At 42.6% G+C, this 27,750-nt stretch overlaps 1 protein-coding gene across 2 annotated transcripts; it reads right to left on the bottom strand.

The window, feature by feature from the left end:
- Nucleotides 1-27,750, bottom strand: LOC143766301 (uncharacterized). 2 transcript variants are annotated; one of them, XM_077253869.1, is made up of 10 exons: nt 27,695-27,750; nt 25,595-25,771; nt 22,356-22,504; nt 22,047-22,226; nt 21,840-21,963; nt 21,659-21,756; nt 21,370-21,460; nt 6,323-6,420; nt 6,073-6,124; nt 1-1,108 (listed from the first exon to the last, which is right to left on the bottom strand). In XM_077253869.1, exons 3-10 carry the CDS (start codon nt 22,425-22,427, stop codon nt 339-341), a joined length of 1,485 nt encoding a protein of 494 aa, XP_077109984.1. In that variant the 5' UTR covers nt 22,428-22,504; nt 25,595-25,771; nt 27,695-27,750; the 3' UTR covers nt 1-338. The 2 variants fall into 2 exon arrangements, with proteins under 2 accessions (XP_077109984.1, XP_077109985.1); XM_077253870.1 differs by having other exon boundaries at nt 25,673-25,771.

Below are 27,750 nucleotides of genomic sequence, written 5' to 3'. Positions count from 1 at the left end.
GGGATCGAATACTTATTTCCACCACTGTATATCAGAGTCATTTGATGTCTAAGAAGTGATTTGTGGTTAAAACAATTCTGACATTCTGTGTTTTACACTGTGAGACCTTTGCTGCACTATTAGATTTCAGTTGTGGTTGAAGCGCTTTCCACATGTGTCACATAAAAAAAAAAGCTTCTTCCTCTGATTTTTATTCTAAATTGATTTGTGAGAACAAGATTTCCCACATTCAGAACATGAATATGGCTTCTCTTTTGTGAGAAATTTCTGATGTGTACTGACATGTGATATCTTGTATATGTAAAATATCTTCCACATTCTGAGCACAAAAAGGTCTTCTACCCCGTGTGACTTTTTTGATGTGCATATAAGTTTTCCTTCCGTTTAAAAGATTTATTACATTGTGAACATGAAAGTAGTTTTGTTCCTGTGTGAGTCCTTTGATGTCTAACAAGATTTGATTTCTGGCTAAAACATTTCTCACATTCAGAGCATGAAAATGGCTTCTCCCCTGTGTGACTTCTTTGATGTGCCACTAAATGGATCTTCTGTTTATAAGATTTACCACATTGTGAACATGCAAATGGTTTCTCACCTATGTGAAGTCTGTGATGTCTATATAGATCTGATTTCTGGAAAAAACATTTCCCACATACTGAACATAAATAAGGCTTCAGCCCTGTGTGACTTCTTTGATGTACCACTAAAACTCTCTTCAGTTTAAAAGATATCCCACATTCTGAACATGAATATGGCTTCTCCGTTGTGTGAATTTGCTGATGTGTCGCAAGATTCGATTCATTTTTGAAGCATGTCCCACATTCTGAACATGAAAATGGCTTCTTATCTGTGTGAATTCTCTGATGCGATACAAGTTGGGATTTATGGTTGAAGCATTTTCCACAATCTGAACATGAATAGGGCATAATTCCTGCATTAACTCTTTGATTTTGCTTCACAATCTGTGGAGAATAAATATTGCTGTGAAGGGCTGAGTTTTCATACGGGTTAATGGCGCGCTGTTCATGTGCATCTTGTGTAATTCCTTGATCACTTGCTTTAAAATTTGAAGATTTATTATATTGTTCTTGGCTCCAAGCATAGTCATCTGCTAAGAATAAACTAATTTTTATAAAGGTTTTTCATAAGAAATGCAAGTCATTTAGTCAGGTGTCTATTTATTAACTGATGAAGGCAGTTTGACATCACAATTTAACAGAATTTTTGACTTCTTCATTGTATTGAAGAAGGAAAGTTTCAATCTGCTTATCACCACCGCTTTCTAGTAAAATGCTCAGTAGAACATCATAAAGTCACCTATCGGTCAGTGCTATTATGCAGTGTATGTCCGGTTCACACCTTTCTAGACACAATGAAAAGGAACTGATTGGATAGAAAAATTTTAAGAAAACCACAACCTAAAGTCCATTTCATCAAAAGAGGATGTAACCCAGAAAGAAAGATCAATTTACTACTATTAAAAGGTGTACAATATACCTTATAGATAGAAATAACCTTCAGACAGTGCAAATGATACTTTAATCCATCCAACGATTTGATGTGCCCATTTTTCGATTCCAACTAAGGGAATCACTGGGTTGAGACATGGTTATGCCAGATATAATTAAACCACTCTGTCATGCAACTCCAACAAGGAGGATTGACTTGGATATTGAGTGTCTACCAACTTAATGCCAACATGCCCAATATAAGAAATCCACTTAATCTAGATTGACTGGAATATTGACTGTTTAACAACCTCATACTGACGAGTCCACCTAATCTTTTCAAACTAGGAGGATTGACTAGAATATTGAAGTTTACCAACTTGCTGATGATGAGCCCACCTAACAACTCCAAACTAGAAATATTGACTGGGAAATTGATGGTTCATCAACGTAACACGGAAAAGTCCATTTTACAACACAAGGCTAGACGGATTGACTTGGCTTACAATGGTTTTGTTTGATTTACTGTTGGTAAACCATCAATAACCCATTCAATCCTCCTAGTTTGGAGCTGTTATATGGTTATAGTTGTGTTATGTCTGCATTGACTAAGACATACAGTGTGGAAAAGAAGTATTCAACTGCTGATTTGTTTTTTTCACCTTCAAAGAATAGAGAGGTCTGTAATTTTTTTGCAGGTACACTCCAACTATGATAGAATCTAAAAAAAATTCAGAAAATCACATTGTATGATTTTTACATAATTAATTTGCATTGCAAAAACAGAACTTAATATTTGGTACAGAAACCTTTGATTGCAATCACAGAGGTCAGACATTTCCTGTAGTTCTTCACACACTGCAGGAGAGATTTTTGGCCCACTCCTCCATTCAGATCTTCTCCAGATCGTTCAAGTTTCAGGGCTGTCTCTGGGCAACATCGAGTTTCAGCTCCCTCCAAAGATTTTCTATTGGGTTCAGGTCGGTCTGGAGAAAGGCTAGGCAACTCCACAACCTTGAGCTGCTTCTTACGGAGCCACTCCTTAGTTGCCCTGGCTGTGTGTTTCGAGTCATTGGCATGCTGGAAGACCCAGCCACAACCCATCTTCAATGCTCTTATTGAGGGAAGGAGGCTGCTGGTCCAAATCTCTAGATACAATAGTGTTTAAAATAATAGAAGTGTGTTCAAAAACATGAGTTAATCACAAAATTTTGACATTAGTTTTTATTTCCATGCATTGGAAACATTGCACACTGTTTTCTAGCTCAAAACATGAAGAGAAATATATTGAATTTTTAACTACTTTACAGAAAATAACAAAAAATGAATATTGAGCTGTTCTAAAGAATAGCAGTGTCTGCATTTGTCTTTACAAACTCACAATATGTACTTTTTTGTGGATTTAGCATTCCTATGAATCACTAACCTTATATTTAGTTGTATAAACTCAGTTTTTTAGCACTGCTTCACAACTATTTTGCATAGAGTCAACCAACTTCTGTTACCTGTCAACTGTTATTCCAGCCCAGAATGCTTGGACAACAACCCACAATTTTTTGGCATATCTTGGCTTTGCTTCAGAAAAGTCATTTTTAATGTCACCCCACAAGTGTTCTATCAGATTAAGTCCGGGGATTGGGCCGGCCGCTCCATAAACTCAATTTTGTTGCACTGAAACCAAGATTTTGCTCATTTAATGGTGTGTTTAGGGTCGTTGCCTTGTTGAAACACCCATTTCAAGGGCATATCCTCTTTACCGTAAAGCAACATGACCTCTTCAAGCATTTTAAATATATGCAAACTGGTCCATGATCCCTGGTGTGTGGTAAATAGGTCCGGCACCACAGTAAGAGAAACATGCCCATATCATGATGCTTGCACCGCCATGCTTCACTGTCTTCAGGGTGTACTGTGGCTTGAACGTAGAGTTTTGAGGTCATCTGACAAACAGTCTGCGGCCACCGGACCGAAAAAGAACAATTTTACTTTCATCAGTTCACAAAATGTTTCTCCATTTCTCTTTAGGCCAGTTGATGTGTTCTTTGGCAAATTGTATCTGCTTCAGTACATGTGTTTTTTTTGTTTGTTTTTTTTAACAGTGGGACTTTGTGGGGACTTTTGACTAAAGGTACCTTCACACGAAGCGACGCTGCAGCGATAGCGACAACGATGCCGATCGCTGCAGCGTCGCTGTTTGATCGCTGGAGAGCTGTCACACAGACCGCTCTCCAGCGACCAACGATGCCGAAGTCCCCTGGTAACCAGGGTAAACATCGGGTTGCTAAGCGCAGGGCCGCGCTTAGTAACCCGATGTTTACCCTGGTTACCAGCGTAAAAGTAAAAAAAACAAACAGTACATGCTCACCTGCGCGTCCCCCAGCGTCTGCTTCCTGACACTGACTGAGCTCCGGCCCTAACAGCACAGCGGTGACGTCACCGCTGTGCTTTCACTTTCACTTTAGGGCCGGCGCTCAGTCAGTGTCAGGAAGCAGACGCTGGGGGACGCGCAGGTGAGTATGTACTGTTTGTTTTTTTTACTTTTACGCTGGTAACCAGGGTAAACATCGGGTTACTAAGCGCGGCCCTGCGCTTAGTAACCCGATGTTTACCCTGGTTACCAGTGTAAAACATCGCTGGTATCGTTGCTTTTGCTTTCAAACACAACGATACACAGCGATCGGACGACCAAATAAAGTTCTGGACTTTATTCAGCGACCAGCGACATCACAGCAGGATCCTGATCGCTGCTGCGTGTCAAACTAAACGATATCGCTAGCGAGGACGCTGCAACGTCACGGATCGCTAGCGATATCGTTATAAAGTCGTTTCGTGTGAAGGTACCTTAAGAGATTAGCTTCACACAGGCGTCTTCTAACTGTCACAATTATCACTGGTAACTTGAGACTATCTTTGATCATCCTGGAGCTGATCATTGTCTGAATCTTTGCCATTCTGTCTATTCTTCCATGCATTCGAAAGGCAGTCTTCCATTTTCTTCCAAGGAGAAATGCATGTATAACATGTCCTGGCTTCACCCTTTAATAAAGGCCACCTGATTCACATCTGTTTCTTCACAGAATGATTGACCTCACTAATTGAACTCCACACTGCTACTATGTTGAACACATCCCCTTTCAATTAATTATTCTACTACACAGACTCAAAAACATGTAGATCATGTAAAATGTTTGACATCTGGTAATATAATTTATACCAAAAACAGTGTTTAATCTGGTTAGTCATATTGTACTGCTATTATTCTGAACACTACTGTATATCCATGCTCACTTTAATACAGTGCAGTTGTCCTGTCACCTTTGCAGAAAAGCAGCCCCAAAGTATGATGTTTCCCCCACCATGCTTCATGGTTGTGACTGTGTTCTTCAGCGAGTGGAGTTGATACCAAAAAGTTATATTTTGGTTTCTTCTGACATCTTGACCTTCTCCCATGCCTCCCCTGGATCATTCAGATGGTCATTGGCATACTTCAAATGGGCCTGAACATGTGCTGGACCTTGCGTACTCTGCAGGATTTTAATCCAAGATGGTGTAGTGCGTTACCGACAGTAATGTTTTAGACCATGATCCTAGCTCTCTTCAGGAAATTGACCACATCCTCCCATGTCATTCTGGGCTGATTCCGGACCTTTCTCAGAATCATACTTACCCCACGATGGATTTTGTATGGAGCCCCAGACCGAGGAAGATTCACAGTCATCTTGCGTTGCTTCCATTTTCTAATTGTGCCAACAGTTGTTGCCGTCTCACCAGACTGTTTGCCTATTGTACTGTAGCCCATCGCAGCCTTGAGCAGGGCTACCTGGCGTCCTTAGACAGTTCTTTGGTCTTGGCCACTGTAGAGAGGTTGTAGTGTAATTGATTGAGTGTGTGGACAGGTGTCTTTTATAGAGGTAACGAGCTCAGACAGGTGCAATAAATACAGGTAATGAGCGCAGAGTAGAAGAGCTTCTTAAAGAGCCAGGTCTGTGAGAGTCAGAATTTTTGCTGATTGGTAGGTGATAAAATACTTATTTCATGCAATAAAATACAATTTAATTATTTAAAAATTATACAATGTGATTTTCTGTTTTTTTAGTTTTAGATTCTGTCTTTCACAGTTGAAGCATACCTACGATAAAAATTGCAGACCTCTCCATTCTTTGTAGGTGGGAAATCGGCAGTGTATCAAATATTTATTTTCTCCACTGTAGATTTACCGACCTAATGCCAACCAATCCATTTTACAAAACCAGACTAAGAGGAATGACTGAACATCCAATTGTTTCATCTGATTTACAGCAACATGCACATCCAGTGAAGAGGAAAAGAGTGACTTTTTTTGAGGATTTCCCACACTTCCTGAAGGCACACATATTACCAAAGCTAGAACTGACTGTACACCTTCATTAACATGTTATAGAACCACTACAGACTATAATATAATCTAGAATTCAACCTTCACTAAACTGAGAGGCACCAGGCTGCAAACAGAAACTATATATGAGTCTGATAAGAGCTAATAAATATCTAGTCATAAAAGTGGTCAAAACAACTCAGCAGATGGTGAAGAAATATGCCTCATTCATGTAGAAAAATGTTATGTCCATATTCCATTTCTACTCACCTGCGCTGCTATCGGTAGGAAGCTCCTCTTTAATATGGATCAGATCTTCACCCTGAAACAAATATGGTAAAAGTCACATACAGATGGAGAAGTCACATCTATGATCAGCTCTAATCCTGCCATCTCCACCGTTCTCATTACACAAGTATAAAACATATAATACTGGTGGATAAAACAAGACTGAGCACAAGACCTTCACAGCCGCCTACACATCATAGGGGAGATCTCATGACACCTTCTCTCCATCTACCTGATGATCCTGAGGAACATTGGGATCTTCTTGATTACAGTCCTGTAGAAGAAGGGGACGGGGACATCTCTCTGGTGTTGTCCTCTTACTGGATAGATCTGGAGGAAACATACAGGGACTGAATTCATTCTTTACATACAGATAATTATAGGCTGTGTTATTATTAGTCCTGTCTGTTACCTGGTGATGTGAGGGGTTGTGAAACCTCCACCATGACGCCCTTGTCAGATCTCAGTAATACATTTAAAAATCAATTAAGGACTCTATTGAGGAAATATGTGGAAAAAGGCATACTCTAAAAAAACTTGCTGAAAAATTGTTGCCTGAATTTCCTAAAAAAACCATATTGGTATTAGATCCCAAAAATCCATAAATCATCTATTATCCCTCCCGGTCGTCCAATTATTTCAGGAGTAGGTTCTCTTAGGCTACTTTCACACTAGCGTCGGGCTCGGCCCGTCGCTGTGCGTCGGGCCGACGTTCCCGATGCTAGCGTTGTCTCCGCCGCACAACGGGGGCAGCGGATGCATTTTTCCAGCGCATCCGCTGCCCCATTGTGAGGTGCGGGGAAGTGGGGGCGGAGTTCCGGCCGCGCATGCGCGGTTGGAAAAAGCGGACCGTCGTGAGCAAAAAACGTTACATGTAGCGTTTTTTGCTCCCGACGGTCCGCCACTGCACGACGCATCCGTCGCACGACGGGTGCGACGTGTGGCAATGCGTCGCTTCATGTTAATCAATGGTGAAAAAACGCATCCTGCAAACACTTTTGCAGGATGCGTTTTTTCGGCAAAACGACGCATTGTGACGGAATGCAGTTAACGCTAGTGTGAAAGTAGTCTTACTGAACCTCTGTCAGAATATTTAGACTGGCTTTTGAAACGCATTTTGAATAATATTCCATCTTACATAAAAGACACGGGTGCTTTTTGGATGGCAATTTCTTTAGCTTCCATTGATGTAGTCAATCTGTACCCGAATCCCGCATCATTTGGGGATTGAGGCGATTCTACATATCTTGAAAAAAACGGACAAAAAGTGTGAACTACATAAATGTTGTCACTGAAGCTTTGAATTTTGTATGATCACACAATGCCTTTCAATATATGAATATATGGTATTTGCAATACGTGGGAACCGCGATGGGTACACCTTCAGCTTGTGTTTTCGCTAATCTTTTTTTAGCATTTTTTTTTAAACCAAGTATATTACAACGGTAGCAAATCCATACATCAAAGCTTATCTGCATTATGTGGATGATGTCTTTTTGGTGTGGTCCGGTAGTGCAGAGCACCTTTCTGAATTTGTTGATTATTTAAATCATTTAAATACCGAGAATATCAAATTTACCGCTGAGTTTGGTGACAAAAATGTGAATTTTTTGGATTTTAAAGTAATGGTTAAAAATGGAAAATTGGTAACAGAGACTTATAAAAACCTCCATCCACGAATTCTCTACTCCACTACAATATAGTGCTCATCTCCGACATGTGAAAACAGGATTACCTTACAGTCAATACCCAAGATTAAGGAAAATTAACAATACAGATGCTTCCTTTTTGAGACAATCAGAGGGATTGACTAGTAATTTCAGAGAAAGAGGTTATCCAAAAATTTTTTTTAAAATGCCTTTAATAGAGGTAAAAACCACACACTGTGGTTTATTTGGTAGTAAACCAGGCAAAAACAAGGGCACTAGTGAGAGATTTGTGTTCAATTTTAAACACAGCCCTATTGATATTAGTTTGAGATAAACGGGCGCAATGATGTCACTGCCGGCGCCCGCGGTCCGGAGGTGAGCGGAAGCAGCGCAGGAACCAGGAAGAAGAGAGGTGAGTATTTCTTTTTTATGGGTGCTGCCTTATTACAGGGTCTGCCTATTGGGGTGCTGCATTATACTACATGGTCTGCCTATGGGGGTGCTGCCTTATTATAGAGTCTGACTATGGGGGCAGATGCCTTATTACAGGGTATGCCTATGGGGTGCTGCATTATATTACATGGTCTGCCTATAGGGGTGCTGCCTTATTACAGAGTCTGCCTATAGGGGTGCTGCCTTATTACAGGGTCTGCCTATGCGGGTACTGCCTTACTACAGGGTCTGCCTATAGGGGTGCTGCCTTACTACAGGGTCTTCCTATAGGGGTGCTGCCCTATTACAGGGTCTGCCTATTGGAGTGCTGCCTTACTACAGGGTCTGACTGTGGGGGTGCTGCCTTATTACAGGGTCTGCCTATTGAAGTGCTGCCTTACTACAGGGTCTGACTGTGGGGGTGCTGCCTTATTACAGGGTCTGCCTATGGGGGTGCAGCCTTATTACATGGCCTGCCTATTGGGGTGCTGCCTTATGCTATAGAGTCTGCCCATGGGGAGTGCATTATACTGTATGGAGGACTATGGGGAGTGAATTATAATATATTGTGGACTACTTGGTGCATTATGCTAAATGGCGGCTATCTAGGGAGCCATCATACAGTGTGGAGATTACAGTGAGGAGGTCATCATACAGTGTTGGAGCCATCAAACAGTTTGGGGGTTACTAAGAAGTCAGTATAGTGTGTGGGTGGTACTATACAGTGAGGGGCCATTATACTGTATATAAGAGAGCATCATGCTGTGTATAGGGGAGCTGTACAGGGGGAGACTCGGGACATTATTAAATGTAAAGTGGGCACTTATTGCTTTAGGGGAACTCAGGTTACTGTGACTATCAAAGGGGCACACAGAGCATTATTACTTTCTAGGGGTCAAAATATGGGCACTGTTTTCTAGGGCACTTGGCATTACTGTATTGTAGAAGGGTGCTTTAGAATTTACAAGGCACAGAGAACCACAAAGCAGGTGCAGTAACAGGGACACATACGGCAGCAGCGGCTCAGTATTGGGGTATCAGGTGCAGTAATAGTGACACATACGGCAGCAGCGGCTCAGTATTGGGGTATCAGCAGGATGAGGAATTTGTGCAGGTTGTGAATAGATGGTGATGGCTGGAAAATGAGAAGTGAAATGTGTCTTTGTTGTATTCTCAGCAGACGAGTCGTGGCTGGAAGAAGTTGTCATGTCGGTCTGGGCCAGATGGAAAAGACGGGAAAAATGAATGACTCCATCAGAAAGAACGTCAGCGGTAAGACATTATCTGTAACTGTGCTGTGATTTCTTATATGTTCTGTAGGACTGGTATCTACCACTGACCATATGGCGGTAATATCAATATTGGTCTTTATATAGAGATTATCTTCAGTAACAGTGCGGTCATCTGCTGAGGTTCTCCTCCACTATTAGGGTGCGTCACCGAGTTGTAGTCAAGGTTACCCGGTTAGGGGCCCACTCAGAAGTTTTGCCCCCCCCCCCCCCCCGAACCAAAACCCTAGCTAGCCTCTGATTTATTGTATATGTTATTTTTTGCCCTTGCAGTTACTTTTCTATAGGCAAAACAATTTGTCCTTTATTTATCCATTGGGGCTGAATGACAGGTCTGATTTGTCTAAGTTTTTATAAAAAAAATTATGTTATGTCTTTATGTCAGTTGATTGCATTATGATGTCAACCACATGTGCACCTGGTATAAGGGAGGTGGTTGTTCGTCTCAGTATGTTTGGACCCGCAGAAGCGCTGGGATAGGTGCGAAAAGGCTGTTGTCCTCCTTCACTTTCCCGCTCCCCCTGCATGTTACAGGATTGTTCTGCCACATGGAATAAAGAACATTAACCTTTTTTAAGAAGCAATAGTGATTGCCGTTTCCTTTTCTCAATATTGAATGCACTTGGCCTTCAACACATTTTTCATGCACCACCTAGCTCATTATCAGGTGGTGTGCTTTATACTAAGGACTGATTCAGACTGCAGTCAACAGATTGGTGCCGTTCTCTTTTTGCAATATATATATATATATATATATATATATATATATATATATATATATATATATATATAAAATGAATCAATAATGTACTTACAAATTCAATTTCCATATAAAAATCAGACATTATTCATAAAATTCTAACAATAAATTATGATAATGTGTTCTCTACCGGGATCCTGCTTGTCCTCTTCTTGCCTTCCCATTAGGTGACCGCGATGGGGGCAGCAGTAATCTGGGGGGGGGGGGGGGATTTCACAGGGAGTCCAGTGCTGTGCATGGTGAGCACTGAGCACCACTTGTTTATCTATCATATTGATACACACAGGGCGTTTTATTTGTTATTCTTTAATTAATGCAGTGCCCTCCCATTAATGGGTTAACACCGTTTTTTTATATGCAAACAAGAATTTATATGCAACCAAGAATAAGAGAAAACAAATGACTGTTGTGTTCAGGGCTCCTTTGTCTGTTGATACATCAGAGAACTACACGTCCTTTTATATATGGACCAATAATAAAATAATAAAGCCGATAGTCCCCTCCGCCGTGTCAGCACTTGTGGTCCCGGGGTTCTCGTGTGGTTGTTGTGTGACACATGATGCCGGCGCTCAATCAGCGCTGGCGTAACTGTCCCCGCCTTCGGGCAAATCGAACATGAAAAGGAAGTCCGGGCTCCAGCTGATCTCAGACTTCCTCTTCATGCTCAATTCGATAGGAAGCGGGGACAGTTACGCAAACGCTGATTGGGTGCTGAGGTCACGTGTCACAACACCGCATAACGAGCCATGGGGAGAGCAAGTGCCGACACCGCGGGAACGGCACCAGCAAGGGAGGCAAGTATAAGCTTTATTATTTTTGGGGGGCCAAGCGAGCGGAATGAGAAGAAGTTGTCCAAGTAGTGGACAACTTCTTTATGAAATTAATTTGTGTTTCACTTATAAGATGCACCAATCCTCCCCTTTGCTCCCCGCAGCTGCAAAAAAATTTGTGGTGATGCTGATGGTTGGACTCTTGTGCTCAACTGTTTGTTTTGAAGAGTGGCTGGGTTTTGCTTCGTTTTCTCTATACATATTATTTGTGAACTTTAATATTTGGGTATTTTGAAGGACTAATATTCACAACTAGAATGTAAACTAATCAAAAAAAGAGGACAAGCAGTCACCAAGTCCAAACAACAATCTTTATTGTATCAAACATATAAAATCCAGACAGGCGATACAAAACGGGGCTAAAAAGATGACAATGGGAATTACCCGCAGCATGCAAAGCCCAAGGCAGGGTGTACACCTAACAAACAACAATAGTATATGCATACAGGGTACGGCACAGAGTATGTGGAAATATTATATGGTGGCCTCACACGTATCCAAAAAAATCATTATATCCACAGCACTTAAGTACTCCGTACTAACGATTAGTATCTAGGCTAAAAAAAGCCATATACGTTACCCGATGGTCAATAAAGTAGGGGACACCCTACTACATCATGTAGTCATGATGTGTAGATTTGTCTATGGAAGTGGGTGTGGGTGCAGTGCGGATTCATTTAAGATTGATTCATATATTTATTTTATTAATGTGCCAGCGTGATTAGACAAACTGCACCTTGCCTTATTATTTTTGGCAGGCTCTTTGTCTCCAGGTTCATATTTGCGTGCAATTTGTCATTAATGAGTACTTTTTCTTTTCTTCTCTTCCCCTCACCCATTCCCTGTATAGTTTCCTTTTTTTAAGATATATATTATGTAAAGCTGTCATCTACTAATTATTGAGTAGCACACACTATCTGTTATGACTCACTTTAGGGACTTTATTGTAACGTCACTAGATATTATTTGGCATGTAGTGATGTTTATGCAATTCTCAAGAACTATATGATTGGTAAAAAAAAAACACATGTGGGTATCTATTCTTGATTTAAAGGTTTTTTTTTGTCAAAATAGATAAGTCTGCATTCACTCTCTGAATCCCCCCAGCGTGTGCACTGTGCGCTGTGGGGATTCTCTGGTTTCAGACCTGGGACCGCAATGTATGCATGAGTTATACATACCCCGCCCAGTGGGCGTGGCCTCTCTCCATACACTTGTCTAGTGAAGTAGACGGACAGTGGTCGTGATCGACTGGGGGGCACCGTATGGAGCGAGGCCAGGAGTATATATAACATATACATACCCTTCGGTCCCGGGTCTGAAACACACACAGTAACCGCGGTGGGGGGGATTCATAAGTCTGCAGTTACACAGAGTGACTGCAGACTTATCGGTTTTCATCAGGCAACCCCGTTAAATACAAAATTTGGGGAGACAAGTGCAATGTATAGATTTGCAAGTAGGGTGCAGTATACGTCTCACCAAAAAAACTAATACCATAAAAATAATTTTTATTAAACTGCTTTTTTAAAAAATATAACCAATGACCTAAAAACAAACCACACCAAGCAATAATTAATCCACTATACTAGACAACACTCATGGGTGGGCTGGGGGATGGGTATCCCTGTTACACCCTAATAATCCCTACCTGTACCCTACCTGTCTGCGGAGGTTGGCACCCTCTTGGACGCAATGTGGCGCCCCCGCTCCTCGGCGGCTCGCCCTTATCTCCCTCGCAGATCCCTAGTATATACACCAATAGGGTATTCACGAAAAATGCCACTACACAGGGATACAGCACACAATGACTTATCTAGATTATAACCGAAAAAAGGGGAGTAGGACAAAAAAAAAACACAAAACCAACCAAAAAACTAGTGCAGTGAATAAAACCAATCTGATATTCTGGGAGCATAAATATAGAGATATCTTGCCTACCAGATCCCTAGAGTAATCCCTGCCTGTCAGCGGAGGTTGGCACCCTCTTGGACGCAATATGGCGCCCCCGCTCCTCGGCGGCTCTCCCTCGTGTCCCTAAAAGTCTCCTGGGTTATAGATAATAAAAAAAATATACACCAGAAACTGGGCAATCATAAGCCATCAGTCTTCTGCATTCAACATTAGAGACAACTCTCAGGGATCTCCAGCTCAAAAATATAAAAACACAGTGAAAAGGATATTTAAGGCTGCAAGAAAACCACACTCATCAATACTTCACTGAAGTCCCAATGATATAGTATCCCCAGTGACTTTAACACTGAGTTTAAACCATTTGCAGCCCAACCCTGAAACCAATTGAAAATAGCATGCTTATTTCCAGTGTTATCTAAGCATGCTTTTTGTATCCCATTTCAGTATAATAAGTATGGGGTCCTTTAATATATTCAGTAATAATACCATTTATCCTTTATATTCCCTCTCCAAAGGCATCATAACACATCCGTTATTAGTTTTTGTATACAAAAAGTTTTTTTTTCCGGATGTCATAAAGCGTCTTCAATGCCCCAACAACTACATCATACCCATTCCTATTAGTGGTTCAGGGTTTAATATATGTATATACAGCACAAGCACCTATTGCATCGTGCCCTGGACACAAAGTCCGCACCTATTGCACTGTGCCCCAAACGGTTACTCAAAAACCAGCAAGACAATTTATGGCAATCATGGTTGGTCCACCTTATCTGTATACAGGTTTCACCTTAAGGTTTCAACAAATGTATATACAAGAAAAAACACCTATTGCACTGTGCCCCAGAAAAATCAACAGCCGACACAATGAAAATATCAATTCATGTCGGTCTAGCTTATCTGTACTCAGACTTCGCCTCGACGCGTTTCCCTCCCATGATAGAGTTCATCAGGAGGCTTATGGGAATGTCTGTGTCATTCTGACATCAGGATCAGATCTGGCTCCTGGTTGGAGGAGTCCAGGGTGCAGTATAGTGCGCTTCAGTGTGTGATTGAATCTCGTAACCATAGCATTCGACGTGTCACTGTAACATCGCAGACCCCGCTCCCTGCTCTGACGTGGGATTGTGGGTAGGTGACGTCAGACGCTATGACTGGGGCCAGCGACACTCATTACATCCACTGCACCTGAAGTAATTTAGGACCCATTTACAAGACTGACCACCTTAGTCACTCTATACCCCTTCAAAAGAAGCCCAAGTGAAACGTGCGTCAGGGGGACTTGCAACGTGTTGGACCTGTACTTAAGAGTGGTAATTATTGATGCCTAGTTATAAAATATGGATATGGTGGAAAAGCTAGATCTAATTATGCTATCAGGGATTTCAGTGGAGTAGAATTATTCTAGAAGGATTTTTGACAAATTGCAGTCTGCCTTTTAATAATTATCATAACTAGGTGGCAACATAATGTTGGAAAGGTCTTCTGTATTATGAATTAAAATGTACTAATGCATATAAAGTATCATTGTGATTAACCCACTAATGTTATTTATCACACATGGCTCCTTATCCTTGCCATTAACCCATTATTTTGTTAACTTTTTGTAGGCTATTCCACTATTCAAAATTCATCTTTTGTCTTGGGATCCTTTATCCCTTGTCAGGCTGATCATCTCAGACCCAGATTCATAAATATGTATGAACAGATATGATATGGAACTAATTTAAAAAAAAAAAATTGTGCCCTATGCAGATTGTTATTTTGTGTCAATTATGTATGGTCTAGCCACGTGAGGCTTCATTACGCAACACAATTTTTTTTAATCAAAACTTTAAAAAATCATCTAGAATTCGATTGTCACCATGCTGAATAGCACAAGTCTGCAAACCAAAAGTTAAAGAATTGGTGAGGTAGAAATAAACAGGTCACGACCATGGACCAGGTCATGAAGCATGGGGTCAATCACATCAAGAGGCAGTAGTCCAGAACTAGATGGAGAAACATTGGGCCACATAAGGCCACGAGCTAGCAGTCTAAACTAAATCAGACCATAAGGCCAAAACCTATTCAAGCCATGAGGCTATAAGCTAACTTAAAGTTAAAAAGTCAAAAGCTAACAAAGGCCATGAGGCAAAGGGCTAAACTAAGCCAAGCGAAAACAAGATAAAGAATAAAAATAATATATAGCGCCAACATATTCTGCAGCACTTTACATTTTAGAGGAGACTTGTACCGACAATAAAATACATTACAGAATAACAATAATCACATAAATCTACAGATACCAAGAGGGGTGAGGGTCCTGCTGCTCGCACGCTTACAATCTATGAGGACATAGGGGAGACACGAAAGGTGGATGGTAACAATTGCTTTCATTGTACGGTCCAGCCATCAATGTAATAAATAGGATGTTCATGTAATACTGAATGAAACGTTAACCAACCAGTATGTGTAAAAAGTACAGATACAGAGGGCTAATAATTGCATGAAGGGTGTGATAACAGATGATACGAGTGTCCTGATTTGGAAGGAAATTTTGTATGAGAAAAACAGGGATAGTTACATAAGTGAGATGAGGCGGTAAGCCAGCCGGAAGAAATGCATTTTTAGGGCACACTTAAAGCTGTAGGTACTGGGGATTAATAGAAGTGTCCTGGATAGTGAGTTCCGAAGAATTGACGCAGCACAAGAGAAGTCTGGGAGACGGATGTGGGAGGTTCGGATTATTGAGGATGTTAATCTTAGGTCATTAGCAGAACGGAGGGCAGGGTGGGGTGCTAGACTGAGATAAGGGAGGAGATGTAAGGTGCTGAAGCATGGAGCACCCGTATTAGAGGATTGGGAGAAAATTTCATGTCGGATATGGTCGATTTTTTTCTTTGAAATAATTGACCAAATTGTCAGCGCTGAGGTCGGTGGTCGGGGCCTTCACTCTTTTTTTTTTTTTTTTTTATTCGTTTATTAGTAACAAAATCATTGTTGCGTTACATACAGTGTATATTCAAGTTATGAAACATAGCATATAAAATATACACGTTAAACATGCAATAAAAGGTATTTTCTACCTATAATCAGTATTATCTTGTATTTGTTATGGATAATGAGTTTATTGTAACATATGTACTACATAGTTGAGAAAAAAAACCTGAAAAAAATAAAACTCTTAAATTGAGCCTATACCTACTCTAATTACTAACTACTTTGCCGCGTAACCTCGTGCTCGCCCCTCCATGCAATGTCCCCGGCCACCCCCAATGAAGAGACCATCATGACATATCTAAAGAGTAACATGAGAAGAGTTCCAACGGCCCCAAATTTTGTCAAATTTTCCCGGACAGCCTCTATTCTGATATAGCGTACGTTCATACGGAATAACGGAATTGACTAGGTCTATCCAGACTCTCCTAGATGGACAAGAGTTTCCCATCCATCTCAACGCTAGTACCTTACGCGCCATAAAAAGCGTTTCACACAAGAAGATACTGATGTAGTGATCCCAAGTCTCCTCCTCCCACACTCCAAATATACAGACTAGCGGGTCAAGGGGAACAGGAATCTGCAGCACTGATGTTAGTAGTAGTGTTACCTCTTTCCAGTATTGAAAAATAATAGAACACCTCCATACCATATGTACAAAGTCCGCATCTGACGAGTGACACCGCATACATTCTGACATCTGGAACCGACCCATTTTAAAAAGACGTATCGGGGTTAGGTATGATTGATGTATTATATACAACTGGGTCATCCTATTATTAACTGAGGGGGATACTTTAATCGGAGATTCCAGGATATCTTCCCATTCCTCCCCTGCATATTAGAAAGCAATTCCCCCCATTTCTCTTTAATGGATTTGACAGTAGCTGCAGCTCCCGAAGATAGCATATAGGTGTATAAGGTGGAGATAAGACCCTGGGGGCCTTGCGATTTAAGGATTCCTATCAAGGGTAAAGAAGATATAGCACGACCTGTACCGGCGTGTCTCATGTATGTTTGAACGGCTGATCTTAGCTGTAAGTAACGAAAAAATTGGGATCTCGGTATATCATGTTTATTTAGCAATTGTTCAGAAGACGTAAAGACCCCTCCATCATACAAATCCCCTATTGAGGAAACCCCATGTCTTGCCCAGAAATCTGCCGATGGGTGATTCAATAGAGTGGAGAAATAACTATTGTTCCACAAGGGCATCTCTGCTATAATATCTACATATCCCATAGTTTTTTTGGTTTGTCTCCAGACTAAACGTGCCAGACGGAGTAGAGGTAGCAGTCGGGGAACACAAATCCTCTCCGCCTCCAAAAAATTTAGTGGGCAATCAACTCGAGCCGAATGGATTAAATGATTTTCCGAGTTGGGGAGGTGATTATTGGGCATCCATCTATTAAGAGCTTTTGCCTGACCGGCAGGGCCTTCACTCTTGGATTGAGGAGGGAATAAAAAGTGTCAAAGAGATGCTTAGGATTGTTGGATTGTGAGGGAATGAAAGTGTTGAAGTAGGTTTGCTTGGAGAGGTGAAGGGCAGAGTTGTATGTTTTAAGCATAAACTTTTATAATGGATTAAATCTTCAGCCAGATTTGATTTTCTCAACAGACATTCGGCGCACCTGGAACACCGCTGGAGAAAACATATTTGCAGCATGTGCCAGGGTTGTCGCCATCTGTGTCGAATTGTTCTAAGTATAGGAGGTGCAATTTCATCCAGGGCACTCTGCAATGTTTCATTATAATGCTTCAGTGTAGAGTCGGTGTGTGAGAGAGAGATTGGGGCCAATGATGAATATAGATTCTTCATAAGTTTCTGGGTGTTAATGTTACGTATATATTTCTATAAAAGTGTGGTAAATGGGGGTGTCCTGAGTGGGGTGAGTGTTCTTGACAGAGAATGAAAGAATGTTGTGGTCAGAGTGTGGGAGGAGAGTTTGTAAAGTCATGCACTGAACAGATCTGTCAGCAGATACGGGAGAAGATCCGGTCCAGCGTGTTTTCATCTATGTGAGTAGGAGAGTTCGTAAGCTGTGAAAAGCTGAAAGAGGAGGTTAGATATAGAAGGTGAGTGGAAGATGGGGAGAGGGGACTACTCATGGTGGTGTTGAAGTCCCCAATGAAGAGGGTGGGGATGTCACAGGATAGAAAGTGAGGAAGCCAAGTAGCAAAGTGATCCAAGAACTGACAGGAGGTGTCCGAGGGGCGATACACAACAGATAATTTTCAGAGGACACAATTCAAACAGACAGAAGGCATGCAAGTAATATCAATTAAATTTGCAGGGTTTCTGAGTGTAGCAGGGGAGGGGTTCAACTTTCTACTACAAGGGCTAGGGTTGGGAGAGATATCTCCTGTGACCAAGAGAAGGAGGATAGAGAGAGTGAGCAGATGGTTAAATGATTTGTGAGAACGTTTCTTGTGTTGTATGGAGGGAGTGAATAAATCTGCAGAATTTAATATGATGTATAAAGACTGTACCTTTCCATCTGCCACCATTGCACTCTAATAGCATGTCAATTTATCTATTCTTCCTACAGATACGTCATTCAGCTTTTCCATCCTGTTTTTCCCTACCCAGTCCCATTAATAGGAGCTCTACGGAACACTCGCTCTGTCTCCAACAAACTGGCCTTCCTTGGCATCACTGAAACCTGATTCCTCCCCTATGGCACAGCCTCTCCAGCTGCACTTTCTTATGGTGGATTCCATCTTTCTCACACACACCCCTCAACTGCAAACATGGCGGAGGAATTGTTTTTTTCTGTCAGACAACTGCTCCTTTACCCCAATTCCACTGCCACCTTCCGTTACCCTCCCCTCTTTTGAGGTGCACTCTGTGCGCATCTGCTCCTTCTACAACCTCCAACTGGCTATCATTTACCACCCCCCATGGCCAGCCACCATCTTCTTCGACCACTTCACCACCTGGCTACTTCATTTCCTCTCCACTGACATCCACACTATCATCATGGGTATGGTGACCTCAACATTCCCACTTCCATTGCAGAAATCTTAAGCACCTCGATCCACACTCACTCTCTGAATACTTTCTCCTTCTTACAGTCATAAGTTCCTTACACAATGCAGATGCTACTGCCGCTTTATAAAACACCACAATAGCTCCCCCTCACACATACCAAAGCTCACAAAGTCAACAGGCAACCCTGGAACACCAGCTTGACCAAAGAACTAAGGTGGGCTTCCAGGGTTGCTGAAGGGAGATGGATAAGATCCTACTCCAACAATCAGTTAAAGGGAATCTGTCACCTTATTTTTTGCATATAAGCTGTGGCCACCACCATTAGGGGCTTATCTACAGCATTCTATCGCCCCATGTCACTTCTCACCTATGCCTCAAAACTATTGGAACAACCCGTCCATCTTGAATTGTCCTTCCACCTCTCCTCCTACTCCCTCTTTGACGGCTTACAATCTGGCTTCCTACCGCATCACTCCACTGAATCTGCCCTGACTAAAGTCAATGACCTACTAACCAAAGCGACACTACTCTGTCCTCCTCCGTGCCCGTCCTCTGTTTTTGACACAGTGGACCATTCCCTATTACTACAGATTCTTTCATCTGTCATTTTTTCAATTAAAGAACTTTATTTTTGGTGTCTGTGTTTTCATACAGTGCGACTACGGGGTTAGTAATTGGGGGCGTCTTTTTGACGCCTCTCCATTACTAACCTTGGGCCTTGATGTCACCGGACAATACAAAGGTGACATCAACCCCCCAATTATCACTCCACTTGCCACCGCTACAGGGCAAGTGGGAAGGCAAAATGCCAGAATTGGTGCATCTAATAGATGTGCCTTTTCTGGGCAGCTGCGGGCTGCTATTTTTAGGCTGGGAGGGCAGTATCCATGGCCTCTTACCAGACTGAGAATACCAGCCCCCAGCTGTCTGCTTTAGCAAGGCTGGTTGTCAAAAATGGGGGGACCCCCATGTCCTTTTTTTTTAATTATTTATTTAAACAATTAAAAATTACCCCTCTAATCTTGATAACTAGCCTTGCTGAAGCTGACAGCTGAGGGTTGCGGCCTCAGCTGTGAGTTTTGCCTGGCTGGTTAACACAAATACAGGCGAACCCACGCCGGGTTTTTTTTTTAATTATTTATTTACAGCACAGGAGCAGCTGATGAATACTCCCATCCGCCGCTCCTGCTCTCGCTGTTATTAGTGGTGGCAGGTGTCGGATGATGGGAGTAGTTGTCCCATCAACTGACACCAGTGACCGGAGGTAAACTTTATACCTCCGAGCACCCCGCTGGCTTTTGACAGCATGGGAACCGCGGATCTCTGACGGGCGGGGATGGTTTCACCGCCGATCAGATGCGGTATTTGCTGCGCTGTCATGCACATGACAGAGCAGCAAACACTGGATGTTCGGGCTCCCCATTCAAGTGAATGGGGTCTGGGTTCAGGTTCGGGTACTGCTCTGGAACCGAAACTTTTTGTAACTGTTCGGCCGAACCCGCCGACCCGAACATCCAAGTGTCCCCCCATCTCTACTCATTACCACAGGTAGACTCTTTTCATCTACCTTCCATTACTACTTCTCCATACTCCTCACTAACAGATTGAGGATGTATTTAGCACGTATCAACTTTTTGTTCTAACATTATTATTTCACGCACGTGGGAAGACTGTGTAGTAGTATATACAGCTTTACGCACCATTATTAAGCAAATAACATATTTGTACATGTTGTGATGCAGTGACCCATGTTACAGCCAGGGGGCGCTGTATGTGGATACGCATGGAGGCGTATCTGTAATGGTGATGGTGAAACAGTGACCAGCAGGATTGTAAATGTGTCGCAGAGGGAGTCTGCGCTGTAAGCTGTAAGCCTGAAGTAAAGTTGTTCTAGGACCTGTAGTCCCACAAGTATTTGTGTTTGTTTACTTAAAAGGGAGGCTTGCAGGGTTAGTCAGAGAGCTGGGCGGGACTGGCTAACCACACAGTTTGTCCAGCTTCACTGGAACCAGGACTGACAGGAGTCAGTGTGTGGAGCAGGAGCTCCTGTAAGGTAACTCCAGATAAAGGGGGTTACGGGCAGAGAAGTATCTGCCATTGGAACAGACTGTTGGTGCTTGTTGTGTTCCGTGGACGTTAATGAACTGTTCGGCGAGTTAAAGTGCTATGGTCTATGAGTAGGCCTGTGATGTGCAACATGGCCTACGGTGTGGTTTATGATGCCTAAATAAAACAAATAAACTGTTTTTGTGAGAAACTGTGCCTGAGTGCTTTAATCCCGTTGCCAAGCAAGTGTCCCCCAACCCACTCAGGTAGCGCTATCTCACAATGTTTAATATCTATTTTGGCTGAAGTAGAAAAAAACATGCAATAGAACAGACCAAAAAGTGAATGAGAAAAATCTATGACTTCTCTGTATTTAGTTACTTCTCACCTGTGTGGTTTTCTGTACGAATCTCCTCTTTACATCGCTCATCACCCATCACGTATATCTTTGTAGTATTAATATGGGTCAGATCTTCACCCTGAAACAAATATTGTAGAAGTCACAGACAGATGGAGAAGTCACATCTATGATCAGCTCTAATCCTGCCATCTCCACCGTTCTCATTACAGAAGTATAAAACATATAATACTGGTGGATAAAACAAGACTGAACACAAGACCTTCACAGCCGTCTACACATCATAGGGGAGATCTCATGACACCTTCTCTCCATCTACCTGATGATCCTGAGGAACATTGGGATCTTCTTGTTTACAGTCCTGTGGAAGAAGCGGACGGGGACATCTCTCGGGTGTTGTCCTCTTACTGGATAGATCTGAAGAAAATACATACAGGGACTGAATTCATTCTTTACATACAGATAATTATAGGCCTTGTGTATTTAGTCCTGTCTATTACCTGGTGATGTGATGAGCTGGGGAACTTCCATCATGTCGTCCTTGTACAGATCTTTGTGTCCTTCTAAATACTCCCACTCCTCCATGGAGAAATAAACACTGACATCCTGACACCTTATAGGAACCTGACGCATACAATGATACTATCATCACACTGATTCCTACATAGCGTTACTGTATAATGTCCCAGCATTCCCAGCAGTGTCACCTCTCCAGTCAGCAGCTCAATCATCTTGTAGGTCAGTTCTAGGATCATCTGATCATTGATGTCCTCATGTATCAGGGGGTGAGGTGGAGGCCCCGTGATTGGGCTCAGGGGTCTTCCCCATCCCTCAGACACAGGGTCCTGACAGCGCTCACTAGAGGTCTTCTTCACTACTGTGTAATCCTGGTTATGGAGAGACACATTAATAAATCTCTCTACAGACATTTCCAGAGTCCTCACCTCTCCAGTTCTGTCCATCTGTTATTCCCATAGATAAGAATGATGTAATGTGACGTCATCAGAATCTCTCACCTCTCCAGTAAGCTGGAACAGGATCTCTAGGGTGAGGTGCAATTTTCTCTCCGCCTTGTTGTCCCGGTCCATATCATCCTTGCTGGGTCAAACAGGAAAATTAACTTCTACTGATGATCTCCACTGAGAGGATCGAATATTGTAAAGACCTAAATGGGAAAACGATAAGCCTGATAAGATGAGATAATGAGGGAGGCAAGATGTCACTTGTGCACATAATACCTGGCTCTGTCTAGTTCTGTGTGTCATGCCTCCCGCAAAGCAGAATAAAATAGAAACCTGGAGTAATTTGCATGGCAGAACTCAATTGTCTCTGCTCCTTGTACTGCAGCAGCTCTGCCTGAGGAAAACCCTACCATACTATACGACCTCAAAGCCATAACTGAATGTAGCTCCATACATACAAAATACATTTATTATAAGTGAACTTTAGTCTGCTGCATGCAGATGTCCATATCCTTTGAAAGGGGATGTCAGGTGTTAAGAACGAAGTCCTTGATATTGAGGATCTAGCTACACCACTCAAGGAAAGGGTTTAGGTTTTAAAATCTGCTTCTGCTGCTCAAAAGAATTTGATGGAGGATCTTGAAAACTGCCAGCATAGATCTAACTTCAGACTGATTGGGCTCCCAGAAGGTCTTGAGTGCAAGGATCCATGTGTGTTCTTGGAAGGTCTACTCAGCAATATTCATGAGGCTCATTCTTCCTCCCTTCTTTTCTGTACCTTTTGACTCCACCACCTGGTACTACTCCATGGGTGTGGAGGGCAATGAATATTCAATTCTCTTTAATGGCAGTATCTTGGTATGATTTTCCCCTAACCCCAGTCCTGGTATTCATGACCCCATCCTTATAATTGGCCCTATCCCCATCAGAAAACATTAAAAAAAAAACCCAAACCATTACACTTACCTACCCGGCGCTCCCTCGCAGCATCCTGCTCCGGTGCCAGCAAGTGCTTTATGCTTGTAAGCAGTGCATGGCAGGGACATCATGCGCTGCTCACAAGCAGACACTGTGCGCTACTGAAGAACAATGAATACTCACTGCTCTTTGCGCGTGCAGTCCCGGCAAGTATTCTAGCAGCTGTACTCTGCTTGTGAGCCGTGCATGATGTCCCTGCCATGCGCTGCTTACAATGATAAATGATAAAGCAGTTGCTGGCACCGGAGCAGAACACTGCGAGAGTGCTCCGGGTAGCTAAGTGCAATGATTCGTTGTTTTTAATGTTTTCTGATGGGGCCATGCAAACCAGGATGGGGTTAGGGTTGGGGGCCAATTATAAGGATGGGGTCATGCACAACAGGACTGGGGTTGGGGGGAAATCATAGGGATGGGGCCCTGCATACCAGGATAGGGATGAGGGGGCCATGCATACCAGGATAGCGATGAGGAGCCATGCATACTAGGATAAGATGGGGGGCCCTGCATACCAGGATGGGGTTATTAAGTACAGAATTTACATTTTTTGCTTCAATTTTTTTCCCCAAATTTACTCCTCTAAAACCAAGGTGCGTCTTATGGTCCGGCGGGTCTTATAGTCAGAAAACTACGGTATGTGTATTTTTTATTTACTTATTGTTTTATTTTTAATGGGGGGTGTTTTAAACTGTTATTTTTTAAAATTTTTATCAATTTTTTTTTTACCTTTTTACTTCCACTTGCTTCAATAGTCCCCTTAGCAGACTTGGAGCAGCGAACATCCGATAGCTTGTGCGTCACATAGCAGGGCTTCAGCATGCAGCCCTGCCATATGTAGCAAAAATCATCTTCTCCTATGAACACCACATGTCGGTGTATATAGGAAATCTGCAATGACAATCACAGGGGTCTTCTGCAGACCCCCGGTCGGTTGTCATGCCAACTCATTAGCGCCCCACGATAAAGGGACGGGTGGGGTGACACTCTTCCTGTAAGCTGTCACAAAGAACAGTTGTCATGTGCTGGAAAAGATGCGGGCTCAGCACCAGAGCCTGCCTCAAATGCCAAGACACAATCTATGACATACCTATACGACTATGGTTGTGATGGGGTTAATACGGTAGTTGATTTTACTTATGAGAAATTTCTCTATAAACTGGCATCATATCGTTGATCATGGAGACAAAAATTGGCCCTTGTTAGCTTATCTTTCTAGTAGGGACAACACTATAACCCTGTCATAGCTGTTGAGGACATGAATGATATCATAGTTCCTGAACTTTTGGATGTAAACTCAATTTTGGCTAAGTCTTACAAGTCATAATATATACCTGTAGACCAGGGGTCCCCAATATTTAGCTCGAGAGCCCCATGTGGCTGGCGGGCCTTTGATGTGTGGCTCACGGCTGTCTGCCAGCTTGGTGCTTTAGTGCCCTAGTGATTGTGGGTTTTCGAAACCCATTTCGCTGTTTATTATGGAGATTGTTGCTTAGAGGCCAAACTCCCATTCAAGATTCAACGATTGTAAAAAAACTTTATTAACACAATTGGCTAAAAACATGAAATAACAATGGACAGAGAAAAAAACTCAGCACCCAGGCTTCGAGCAGCAGACTTATGACAGTTATATTTAAGCAATCCAGGACAGAGCCACTGCATGTGCGAATGCGATCGCCTTCCCTTCTGCGCTCCACATACCGAACTATCACAAGTTTGACAAACGTCAAACATATACTGCAATTGGATTTCCTAAATAAAACTGTCTTAATTCTACTGCTCAAACCTTGCATGCCAAGACTTTTTTCTCTGTATGTAATTACAGACTGGATCCCTACTTGGGCACCGCTACTCCAGAGTGACGGATAGTACCATATGGTGTACAAAATAACAATGGATAGGATTAAAAATTTAAGTATGGGCTATGGGGGAGAATGGGGATGGGGTATGTGGAGCATGATCTAAAAATCAATTTAGATCACATTACACAATAATGTAAATCAGGAAGGGAGACCCAATAATAGCTGATGATAATTAAAGTCAAATAGTAAATAAATAAATATAAATATATATATATATATATATATATATATATATATATATATATATTTATATATATACACACATACAGTTGTGCTGAAAAGTTTACATACCCCGACAGAATTTTTGCTTTCTTGCCTTTTTTCAGAGAATAAACTTTTTCTCCACTCATGGTTAGCGATTGGGTGAAGCCATTTATTGTCAAACTACTGTGTTTTCTCTTTTCAAATCATAATGACAACCCGAAACACCCAAATGACCCTGATCAAAAGTTCACATACCTGGTGATTTTGGCCTGATAGCATGCACAGAAGTTCACACAAATGAGTTTGAATGGCTACTGAAGGTAACATCCACACCTGTTAGCTTTTATGCACACACACTGATTACAAGCAGAGTGAGTTTCTGGGATCCAGACAGACTCTTGCATCTTTCATCCAGCCACTGACGTTTCTTTCCTGGGGGTGAGAAGGAAGGTCTTTAGTGTGTGTGTGTGTGTGTGTGTGTGTGTGTGTGTGTGTGTGTGTGTGTGTGTGTGTGTGTGTGTGTGTGTGTGTGTATAGTGCAAAGTAATAATAGCAACATAAATGATTACCTTATATACTCGAGTATCACCCGACCAGAGTATGAGCACCTAAATTTGTTATGAAAAACTGGCAAAACTTATTGACTTGAGTATAAGCCGGGTATGCATTGTCCCCTCATCCCTATCCTGTTATGCATGGCTCCCCCTCTCTGTATGCATGGCTTCTTATCCCGGTCCTTGCATGTATGGCTCCTTATCCCCTATCCCTGTATGCATAGTTCCTATAAAAAAAAAAACACAAAAAAAACACACATCCTACTTACCTTCCCTGCGGGCCCTCGCTGCATCTCGTTCCGGCGCCAGCAGGTCTTCCAGCCGAGCGATCACCTGTCGCCGCTCAATAAGGTAATGAATATTCACTCCACGCCTATGGGAGTGGAGAGACGTGAATATTCATTACCTTAATGAGCGGGGGGACACGTGATCGCTGGGCTGGAAGACCTGCTGGCGCCGGAACGAGATGCAGCGAGGGCGAGCAGGTAAGGTACCGTAAGTAGGATGTGAGCTGGAAGCCGGGGGCTGCAGCTGTAACTGTGCGCTATAACTGTGCTCCTGCCTCCTGTGACCCGGTGCTCCATCACTCCCCCTCCATCTTTCTTGGACAATGACTCGTGTATAAGCCAAGGGGGGCGTTTTCAGCACAAAAGAATGTGCTGAAAAACTTAGCTTATACACGAGTATTATTATAACAATCCCTTATATGGTGATGTCGATGGAAAACTGTACGAATTGAACATGAAGAAAAAGCGAGAGCAACAGCAGCCCCTCCTCAATTTGCCCAAAGCCAGGAACGGCGCCGGCAAGGGAGGTGAGTGCACGCTTTATTATTTATCAGGGCCAAACATTTAGGGTATGTACACACGTTGCGGATTCCATTCCGGATTATCTGCGGATTTCACCAGTGTTTTTACACCTGCGGATTCCTATTATGGAATAGGTGTAAAACGCTGCGCAATCCGCACAAAGAATTGACATGCTGCAGAAAAGAAACCACGGAATTTTCCGTTACCTGCGGATTTGGTTTTCCATAGGTTTACATGGTACTGTACAACACATGGAAAACTGCTGCAGGGCAAAATCCTCAATGTGTGCACATACCCTTAGACTTCAAAATATCCCATGCATGTAGGATAGCTGCGGAGACACCATCACATGTTTCTCGACGCAAGCAGTGAATAGCCAGACCTTTCCCCGGGAAGGAACAACCACGGGAAGGGCAGCATCCAATAAAGGAAAACATCCAATAGAGGAAAACCACCTATGCCAAGCATGGTATCCATCCACAGACAGCTGTTTTGGGGTGTTTGCCCCTCATCAGTGTGGAGTAGGAATCTGGCTATTAGGAGCAGTGCCTAGTAAAAGGCTGTGAAGGAACAGATGATTGGCCTCGGGGAGACCAAAACATCCAACACCGCGGAGACACCATCACGTGTTTCTCAACGCAGTGATCCAGAACACTGCCCCCATCCCTTATGGGAAATATGCAAATGCATGTAGGATAGCTGCGGAGACACCATCACATGTTTCTCGATGCAAGCAGTGAATAGCCAGACCTTTCCCCATGTGATGGTGTCTCCGCAGCTATCCTACATGCATTTGCATATTTCCCATAAGGGATGGGGGCAGTGTTCTGGATCACTGCGTTGAGAAACACGTGATGGTGTCTCCGCGGTGTTGGATGTTTTGGTCTCCCCGAGGCCAATCATCTGTTCCTTCACTTCAAAATATCCCAGACCTGAGGGGGTGAATTACAATAAGAACCGACCCCCAAAAGTAACGGGGCTCCAGCACCTACCTCCACCTGCAGAGCCGCACACCACATATATGGCTGCTCTGTGCGCACAGAACCTG

This window comes from Ranitomeya variabilis, chromosome 4 (genome assembly GCF_051348905.1).
Source record: "Ranitomeya variabilis isolate aRanVar5 chromosome 4, aRanVar5.hap1, whole genome shotgun sequence".
In the NCBI taxonomy this organism is placed as follows: Eukaryota; Metazoa; Chordata; class Amphibia; order Anura; family Dendrobatidae; genus Ranitomeya; species Ranitomeya variabilis.
Note: the sequence above shows the minus strand (reverse complement) of the source record. Positions and strands in the feature narration are given on the sequence as shown.